Source organism: Phodopus roborovskii, unplaced genomic scaffold (genome assembly GCF_943737965.1).
Source record: "Phodopus roborovskii unplaced genomic scaffold, PHOROB, whole genome shotgun sequence".
Classification (NCBI taxonomy): Eukaryota; Metazoa; Chordata; class Mammalia; order Rodentia; family Cricetidae; genus Phodopus; species Phodopus roborovskii.
The window spans coordinates 37,100,392-37,110,881 of NW_026126410.1; the positions used below are offsets into that span (position 1 = coordinate 37,100,392).

The window sequence follows — 10,490 nt, forward strand, 5'->3', positions numbered from 1 at the left end:
TTGTGCTATGCATTGGCTACACTCACCCAGAAGCCAAGAGGAAAAGGAGACTGTGGATGTCCCTATATGCCATTTTCATGAGAACAGAACAGTGCAGAAAACAGACAGCAGCTCTTCTGGGCCAAAGCAGAACAGCTAGTTCTGCCATGTACTGCTCCAGCGTTTGATAGTCATGAGTTGGTAAAGGGTAACCAACAGCTCTGTAAGCCTGACTTTGACATGAAACACAAGTGAGCAGACCCAGTTGGAAAGATGTAAGTCAGTCACTTAACAAGGCAGTTATGATTTCAAAGGGGGAATACAATATCAAGTAAGCAGAAAGGACCCAGAGATTCAGAGAACAAAGAAACCCTAAAAAGGTCATGAGGGAAGAAGCCCTAGATCAGGGTTTCATTTGCTGCTGGTCAAAAGCCAAGGCTTGAAATACAAAGAGTAAGTATAATATGTTGCTTTAAATAGATGAAGAAGACAGACTCTGTACTCAGAATAAATGGAAATTGGCCATATGTGTATGTACGTGCATTGACAACCAGCAGCATTCCTTTCTGACTAGCCTGGACCTCACTATAAAGACTTAGCTGGCCTTAAACTCACAGAGATCTACCCGCCTCTGCCTCCTGAGTGCTGAATTAATGGAATCTCCTAAATTTGATGATTTAAGTCTTACATTTCATTGACTCTTAAGAGTCTAAAAGGAACTTGGGAAATGCTAAGACTGACCATAAAGTTGGAGAGAAGGTTTTAAATACAAGTTATCACTGAAAGAACAACTATTGGACAGCACCATGAAGGGGATATGATGTCTTAGTTAGGGTTTCTATTGCTATGAAGAGATACCATGATCACAGTACTTCTTACAAAGAAAACATTTAATTGAGGCGGTGGTTACAGTTTTAGAGGTTTTAGTTCATTATCTCTATGACAGAGAATATGGTGGCATGTAGGCAGACACAGTGCTGAAGGAGTTGCTACGAGCTGATATGTAGGCAACAGGTAGCAGACAGTGTCACTGGGCATGGCTTAAGCATGCATGAGATCTCAAAGCCTGCCTCCATAGTGCCATACTTCCTCCAACAAGGCCACACCTCCGAATAATGCCACTCCTTGTGAGATTATGAGGGCCAATTACATTCAAATTATCATACATGATTAATTGCAATTTTTTGTTTATATTTTTGTTTCTGTTTTTCAAGACAAGGGTTTCTCTGTGTAGTCCTGGCTGTCCTGGAACTTGCTCTGTAGACCAGGGACCAGGCTGGCCTCAAACTCAGAGAGGCACCTGCTTCTGCCTCCTGAGTGCCGGGATTAAAGGTGTGCACCATCATGCCCAGCAAAACCTATCAAAAATCTTGAAGAGTAGATGGAATTTAAGAAGACCTGAGAGTAGATGATCCTAAGAAAGAAAAATCAGGGCAAAATGCAGCAGGTCTTGACTTCCAGGTCAACAACCATCCTGAGAGAGGGGCCCTCTGCTTGAGAGTAGAGTGGCGCATCAACATATCAGAAATGTTGAATAGGACATTAAGCTAACTGATGTGTGCAGGGTAGACTGAAGAAGGGACTGGTGACCCAGGATAAAGTTAAAGAACTGTCTTGGCATTCTAGATCAGAGCTCTCAAGGGATGCCCAGACTAGCTTGTGGGAATGTCAGCTTATTGGTTCTTGAGTACATTAGTGCAATCCAGTGAGGACATAGACGGCCCCAGAGCCATTTTTCTCCAGCCCTGACATATCCAGTGTACTGGATAAATAACGCTTGTTTTCTGTATGTGCTACAATATGGCATAGTTGTGAAGCACTGTTATGAAGGAATTATTAGGCCAATGACAGTAGCAAAGTGAGGAGAGGCTTGGCACATACACAGGAAGAAGTAAAAGCCAGCACTGTTCCAACAAGAACATAGCCATCCACGGTCACCTAATGACTAGAAGAAAAGTTTGAAGCTCGGAGATACCAAGGTAAGTAATAGGGTGACAGCCAGAAACCCACAACGTTTTTTAGGCAGGAATCCTTGAAGACAATGGAACAAAATGGCATCTTTCAGATCGCAATATACTTCACACACATATTGCAGTCCATATATGTAGAAGATGTCACCTCCACCTCCTTTGCCTTTTGTTCCTAGACACAGACTCTTCCCTGGGAAGAGACTCAGGTAGTTACCTCCCACATGCAGAATGAAGCTGTCCTTGTTATCTAATCAGCTCTTCCCAACCATGCAGACACAAGAAAGGCAGCCATTATCTAGTACCTGAAATACATCTTGGTAATTTTTGCCCATATGATGAGATTGACATTTGAATCCATTTAAAATCTTTTCTTGTTCTAATTCATTCACTCTGTGCATCCTAAGCCTCACATTAGCAGCATCTTCTTAAGCATCATAGTTTTGCCTTTCTATTTCCCCTCTTCTAGGAAGGGTGGAAAAGCCAGAGCTAAGGCTACAGTGCTAGTAACATGAATCTGTATTAAACTACGGAGAAGCCTCAATCTGGAATACCAAAAACTACCCTAGACAGAACATGTCCAAATCGTGTTGCCCTGGAAGCCTACAGAAGTAATGTAGATTTTTATATTATGCACAAGCTGCATTTGAAGATACTGGCCTTATGTTACTTAATTTCCCTATAATAAATAAAAACCCATGTGTTCCCTCTTTTAGACTTTGGTAGTAGGAAAGTTTATCTCTGCTGACAGATGGCTGTGCTTCCTCTCCTGAGCTAATGCAAACTGTAGCGCACGGTGTTTCTTTTTATACCTTGGAAGTCAACACGCTCAGAATTAAGTGGTATGCTTATTTGCATCAGTTTTACAATAAATCACACTTCGTGTTGTGGCTTTCATTCTTTTAAATTTGTTTTTACTTCTCTCTTTACCCTAGGTTTGTTTTGAGTTCTTCTCCAAAAAGTATTGGGGGCAAGGAGATGGATGGATGGATCCATATATATGGATTGTTGGATGAATGATTGTGTGATGAGTGGTTTGTGTGATTGATGTTGATGAATGGATGGATGGATGATTGTGTGATAGATGTGGATGGATGGATGGATGATTGTGTGATAGATGTGGATGGATGGATGGATGTGGGTGGATGTGGATGAAAAGATGGATGGATGGATAGACAAACAGATGGATGGATAATTGTGTGATAGGTGGGGTGATGGTTAATCCTCATTGTCAGTTTGACTGAATTTAGAATCATCTAGCTGACACACCTCTGGGTGTGCCTATGAGAACATTTTCAGAGAAATTTCACAGATAAGAAAAGACCCACCCTGAATGCAGGAAGCACCATCTCATGGGGGCAGCCTTGCACCATGGTCTGAAGTCACAGACTGCATAAAAAGGGTGGGGGGAAGAGGAGAAAGCATGAACACTAACCTGTCCTTGCCATACAAGGAGTCGGATCATATTCCTGCTGGAATTTCTTCCCTGCCATGATGACAGGTTCTTTCCCCCCAAAACTGTGAACCAAAATGAACCTTCCTCAAATTGCTTTTTGTCAGGTATTTTGTCAAAGCAATAATAAAAGTAGCAAATCCAGATGGCTCTGAGAGACAGATGAATAGGCATATCCAATAGTTCTCCTCAATTGTTAGCAAAAGGGAAAGACTGTCTCCATTAAAATTCATCTTCTTTCTGATATCCTTTTATACTATAACACCAAATTAGCTAGTGTGTTTGTATAGCTATAGGAAATTTAGTGGGACATGGTGCCATATATCTTTAATGCCAGCACTCAGGAGACAAAGGCAGTATGATCTCTTGATTTAAAGACCAACCTGGTCTACATAGCAACTTCCAGGCTACCAAGGCTATAGTGAGACCTTGTCTCAACAAAATAAAACAAAATACATTTAGGAAGTTTACCTTTAGTTTACTTACTTGTCAAATGAGAATAGCTTCATTTCTAACATCATTCATGTGACTGTTGAATAGGGTCTGCCTAGGTGCCGAGGACAGGAAAAGTTCAATGAACGTTGACTATTACTATCACTCAATGGTGTTACCCTGCTTTCATCTACTCTAATCGTTTCTTCTCTGGGCACTCATCATCTTCTGCAATGACCTTTGAATTTGTCTTAGAATTAAGAATCTTAGAGTTGAAAGCATCAGCTAATTAGAACAGTTCTGAAGTTCAGGCAGTGGGGGTAATAGCCTGTTAGTTGAGACTTCTGCAAGCACCTCTGGAACTAGACATTATCACAGGGGAAAGCTTCCACATGGACTAAAACAAGGCAAAGAGCTGAGAATAGAGAAGAGAATGAGCTTCATACAGTCCAACATCCTGAATGCAAAGACAGAGGCAGCCATAAACGAAAACAGAAACTGCTGGTCACTAAATCTGCTACACTTTAGGAGTCAAATACATTTAACTGTGAAATCCCTTTGTGCAAGGTGAGCCAGCCAGCCACTCTCATTCTTTTGCAGCCTATAGCTGGAGTTAGCCTTCCAAGGGCTTGGACTAGTCACTCAAGGCAAGCTTCTGGAGGGACCTGGTGGGTGTGCTGGACAGGAAAGGGCATGCCCATCAGCAGGAGGGGCACATACCTGAGAGCCCCCTGGAATTTCTCCAAGCACTTTGGTGCCAAGGGCTAATTTGCAAGGGTTTAGAATTCTGCATTGTAATAGTGAGTTAGCTAGCCAATAAACATTGAATATTCATGATCATGCAATATTATTTGTTTCTGTGGGCTGGGGAAATCTGAGAAAGGACCACAGGTAAGTAGAATGCAGGCTTCTGTTTTGTAGGCAAGGGCTGTCCCTCTGTACCTATTCACAGCTGAAGTCCCTCCTCCTTTCTCAACAAGTCTGATGAGCCTCCCAAAGGGCTCCAAAAAACATAAATTCACACCTTCCCCCTTTTTTTTGACAGGTACAGTAAACCTTATTGATGGGACTCTAGAGAGCAGGGCTCCCTAAGCCCCTTCATTCTGGGGGTTTGGGATGGAAACTGTGAGGGAGATTAGTGTCTGGGGTTGTTGGACAGGGACTGCTCAGCAGCCAGGGCTTCTCTCTTGTTCATGTCCTTGCTGGGGGTGGATGGTCCAGGATGGGCTCTTACTTCTTGGAGGCCATGTAGGCCATGAGGTCCACCACCCTGTTGCTGTAGCCGAATTCATTGTCATACCAGGAAATGAGCCTTACTAAGTTGTCATTGAGAGCGATGCCAGCCCCAGCGTCAAAGGTGGAAGAGTGGGAGTCACTGTTGAAGTCGCAGGAGACAACCTGGTCCTGGGTGTAGCCCAGGATGCCCTTCAGTGGGCCCTCGGATGCCTGCTTCACCACCTTCTTGATGTCGTCATACTTGACAGCTTTCTCCAGGCGGCATGTCAGATCCACGACAGACACACTGGGGGTAGCAACATGGAAGGCCATGCCAGTGAGCTTCCCATTCAGCTCTGGGATGACCTTGCCCACAGCCTTGGCAGCACCAGTGGATGCAGGGATGATGTTCTGGGCAGCCCTACACCCATCACGCCACAGCTTCCTGGAGGGGCCATCCACAGTCTTCTGGGTGGCAGTGATGGCATGGACTGCGGTCATGAGTCTTTCTACAATGCCAAAGTTGTCGTGGATGACCTTGGCCAAGGGGGATAAGCAGTTGGTAGTGCAGGAAGCATTGCTGACAATCTTGAGGGAGTTGTCATATTTCTCATGGTTCACACCCATCACAAACATGGGGGCATCAGCAGAAGGGGCAGAGATGATGACCCTCTTGGCCCCACCCTTCAAGTGGGCCCCAGCCTTCTCCATGGTGGTGAAGACACCAGTAGACTCCACAACATACTCTGCACCAGCATCACCCCATTTGATGTTGGTGGGATCTCGCTCCTGGAAGATGGTGATAGCCTTCCCGTTAATGATAAGCTTCCCATTCTCAGCCTTGACTGTGCCCTTGAACTTGCCGTGGGTAGAGTCATACTGGAACATATAGACCATGTAGTTGAGGTCAATGAAGGGGTCACTGATGGCAACAATGTCCACTATGTCAGAATTGATGGCAACCCTGGTAACCAGGCGTACAATACAGCCAAATCCGTTCACTCTGACCTTCACCTTTGTGTCTCAGAAACGAGGCTGGCACTGCACGAAAAGATGCGGCTGTCTCTAGAACAGGGAGGAGCAGAGAGCCTTCACACCTTACTTGAGGAAATGCCTCCCTGAGATCCAGCAGTAAGGCATTTTCTCTATTAGTGATCAATGCAGGAGGGACAAGCCCATGGTGGATGGTGCCATCCCTGGGCTGGTGGGTGCTATAAGAAAGCAAGCTAAGCAAGCCATGAGAAGCAAGCCAATAAGCAGCTCCCCTCTGTGGCCTCTGCATCAGCTTCTGCCTCCAAGTTCCTATCCCAACTTGTTTTGGTGTTGTACAGCAATACGGAAGTGTAAACTGAATAAACCCTTTCCTCCCTAAGTTACTTTTTGGTCATGATGTTTTGTCACAGCAGTAGAACTCTAAGTAAGACAAGATCCATTTGCTAATGTCTCAAACCTCAGAGTCTCCTGGGGACTTCATTTGATTGATTGATTGATTGATTGATTGATTGATTGATGAAATGTGATGTTGGGAGTAGATCCAGAGCCATGTGCATGCTAGACATAATTTTGAGTGTGAAATGGTCCATTCAGGCTCCTGTATTTAAACACTTGGTCTTGAACTGGTGGCACTATTTACGAAAGGGGGAGTTTTGAGAACTGTCGTAGTTACTTTTCAATTTCTATGACAAAATGCCATGACCAAGGCAACATAAAAAAAAAAAAAAAAAAAAAAAAAAAGCTTTCAGTGGGAAGTTGCAGTTTCAGAGAGTTAACTCATGACCATCCCTGTAGGGACAATGGTGACAAGAAGGCAGACCTGGGTTTGGAGCAGTGGCTAAGAGCTTTTGTCTGACCTGCAACCAAGAGGCAGAGAAGGACAAATAACTGGGAATGGTGTGGGTTTTTGAAACCTCAAAGCCCTCTCCTGGTGACACACATCCTCCAACAAGGTCAGACTCCAAATCCTTCCCAAACAGTAACACCAACTGGGGAACAGACATTCAAACATATGTGCTTATGGGGGTACTCTTGTTCAAACCATCGCAATAACCTTTAGGAGAAAGTGCTTATTCTGGGGAGGTGGGTCACTGGGCTGGGTCCTTGGGGACTTAATATTCCTGGCTTCTTCCCATCATACTTAGTGTTTTCTGATCCATTAACATATGAATAAGTCACTGTTGCCAAGCTCCTGCTCCCAAGGATGAAGTAGCTCAAATCACCATGCCCTTCCCCACTGTAACAGGCTGTGACCTCAAAAACTAAAATAAACTTCTCCTTTAAGTCACTCCTATCACCCGTTTTGTCACAATGAGAAGGAAAGCGACCACTGAGTTGTATCCTCAATCCGGGGCCCCTATTTTAAATCCAAGCCGTGGAAGCTGCTCCAAGCAGAATGCCAGAGGATGTTCCTGAAGCTTGACAGTTCTGCCCTAAAAAGTCACACCTGTAAGTGATGCTGTGGAAACAACCTGATCCACACAGGCCAGGACCTCAGCCTTGTGCATACCTAGCGGGTGTGGATCAGCCCACGGTTTTCTTTCAGTCCTCCTCAAAGCCTCTGCTCATGATGTCTGGGATAAAGAACCTCTTCTTTTCCAGTTCCAGGCTGCCTTTTCTTGTCACTCTCTTCAGAGTCATTTTCTCTTAGAACGACTTGAGGCATTTACACGACTCTTTCCCATTAATGCCAAGGGATCCGGGCTAGCTCAGCCGTGCTTTGCATCTGACATAGCAGCTGCTTCGATGCCCTGCAGACTTAGTCAATACTTAATACTTCCCCTTTGAGACCCTGAGTGACAGAATCTGATTTTCGTCTTTTATTTTGGGCAGGAATGTTGTTGCCTCTCACGGGATGATTTTCAAACCCTTTCTTCAGTTTACCTTGTTCTGGTTTGGCAACAAAAAGTTTTTAAAGAGGTTTCAGCACACATGCAAGCCCTAAGGTGGGCCTTTGAAACCCTTCCCAGTGGGGGTGTGAGGCATACCCGTGTGGCTGAACAAATCTCTTTTCTCGTGTTTCCCTTTGCAAAGAAAGAACAAAGTCATAGACTTCCAAACCAAGACACTTAGGGGCCAGTCTTAGCCCAGATGAGCCACACTGCTTCTTTAGGCCCTCTCCTTTTCTTGTCCCTGATTATAGCCTGCAAACCAGCAGTCAAAAATATAGGGTGTGGGAAAACAGGAGGAAGAGGGTAAAGCCAGGCAGGACCTCTCGGCCTTTGAAGGAAACAGCCTTTTGTTGTTTATTCTCTCTGTTAAATGTCAAGACTCTCCAGGCATTAATAGAATTGCTGATGGATATTGGTCAGTCCAATGTCCTGGGCACTGTGTGTCTAATGAGGTAGAATGTGATGTCCATTTCCATGCTGTTTTTTCCCTTTAACATTTGTGCCTTAAAGAATGACCACAGGGCCAGTAAGGAATTACTTTATTTAGGTGACATTTTCATTCTTTGCTGGTATATTAGTCAGCTTTCTATTACTGTGATGAAATGCCCAAGATAATGTCAGAAAGTTTATTTTGGCTTGAGAGTATGGAAGATTCACTGTGTGGTCATCTGGCCCTGTTACACTTGGCCTGTAACAGCACAGCAGTTCATGGAAGGGTGTATGGCAGAGAGGCCTGATTGCATGGCATCATAGGAGAAAGAGGAGCAGGAAATGGTTGCAAGCTCAGTATCCCCTTCAAAAGCATACCCCACTGACCTAACATTTCCTTCTAGGTCCCACCAGTTAGAGGTTCCACCATCTCCTACAGTACCACTGGGGACCAGTCTGCCAATATGGACTTTTGACTGATATGCTGATGCTCACCTGGGTCAGTTTTCTCCTTTCTGTGGGCTCAAAGACCACAGACCAGCAGGTAGGTAGGGTTATGGCATTATTGATTCTGTACACTAGGATCCATATACCCTCTGTTCTCTTTCCCCTATCTTTATCAGCCTTGCAAACTACATGTCCATTTGCAATGAACAGTGACATGAGCAAGATATACTTCTACTAAGTCCCCGAGATGTAAGGCTCTACTTGTTAGTACAGACCTTTGGCTAACACATATTCTTTCTCCAGTTGAGAGTTTTCTTTTTTGAGTGTTTCCTTAGTTGGTCTACATTCTTTCAAGTTCCTAGCATCTTTTTTACCTGTGTCATGGACCTGTAACAATGAATACCCTTGAAAAGAAACATTTATGTCTTAGATACTAGTACTGATTTTATTTCCTGACTTTCAAAACCACAGTATTTTTATTAATTCATTGAGAATTTTGAGAATTTCATGCTATGTGTTTTGAACATATTAACCCTCACTTTTTTCCTAACTCCTCCCGGACCTACCCTCTACATTCCTACCCTTCCTAACTTTGTGTTTTCTCTCTCTTGTTTAAATTACACATGAAATCCAATTTGTGTTGCCCATATATATGGAGCCATCCACTGGAACATGGTCAGCCACCCAGGGCCATGCTCTTAAGGAAAGTTGACCCTCTCTCCCCCAGGCCGACAGCTGTCAAGAGCTTCTTAGTTAGGGGTGGAGACTAACTTTCCGTTGGCTTTCCATGATCTGGCCCAGGTAAGATTCCTCATCAGTTTACTAAAACCAAACTTCAGAGGACACATTTTCAGGGCTCTATTTCTGTATTTTAGTATACAGAACCTAGGATGTTCATCAGGACATTTCAGCTCCAAAGACCTAGATTGTTTTAGCAGATGCTAATGAGGTTAAACTCAACTCTACAGACCTTACTAGCTCTACATTCTGGAGTAGCTGTCATAACAAAGCTTTTTGAAAGTGTTGAGCAGCCTGGTCATCTCCCATCCTCCAGCTTACTGCATCTGGTTTTCGTCAGCATCAGTGACAACCAACGGGCCTTCTCTGGTCCTTGTCGTCTACATACGAATGGGAGAGTTTGAGATAGTTGTGCTGCAGTCTTGATGTTTTTGTCCATGTGGAATGACATGCTTGACTTGTAATTTTGGAAGGTAATCCCCTCTCTCTTTTATGCCTGGTATTCTCCCCTGTGCTTCTTTTACTTCACTGTGAGGAGACCTGTGCTCAGTCACCATTATCTGTGCCAGGATTCCAAATTTCAGGCCACTGCATGCTCTGCTGCCACACACTTAAGCCTCGCCTTCCACTGCCATCCTTATCAGAAGCGAAGGCAGTAGTCAGTTCTCCAAACACCGATTCCTTTACTATCCATAGTCACTACAGAATACAATTAGGGACAGACAATAGAAAGCATTTATTAAGCCCCTACAAATCCACAGATGCTTTTACTAACTTTAAGGATCCTTAATTACTATGCTCTTGGCTTGTGTTATCCTAAATTGTGTTCCTCCCAATTCTCCCATGTCTTTCTTTTCTCCTCTCCCTATAACTATTGATCATCAGTGATATTGATAATTTCAGTAATTCTGAACTTTCATCTCTTCTCTCTGTTTATGTGAATGT

The 10,490-nt window shown here is 44.0% G+C and overlaps 1 protein-coding gene across 1 annotated transcript; it reads right to left on the minus strand.

Moving 5' to 3' along the window:
- Positions 1-5,014: 5,014 nt before the first annotated feature.
- LOC127220683 (glyceraldehyde-3-phosphate dehydrogenase-like) lies at positions 5,015-6,130 on the minus strand. The gene has a single exon (XM_051182603.1). The coding sequence runs from the start codon at positions 5,941-5,943 to the stop codon at positions 5,062-5,064; it is 882 nt and encodes a 293-aa protein (XP_051038560.1). The 5' UTR covers positions 5,944-6,130; the 3' UTR covers positions 5,015-5,061.
- Positions 6,131-10,490: the final 4,360 nt, after the last annotated feature.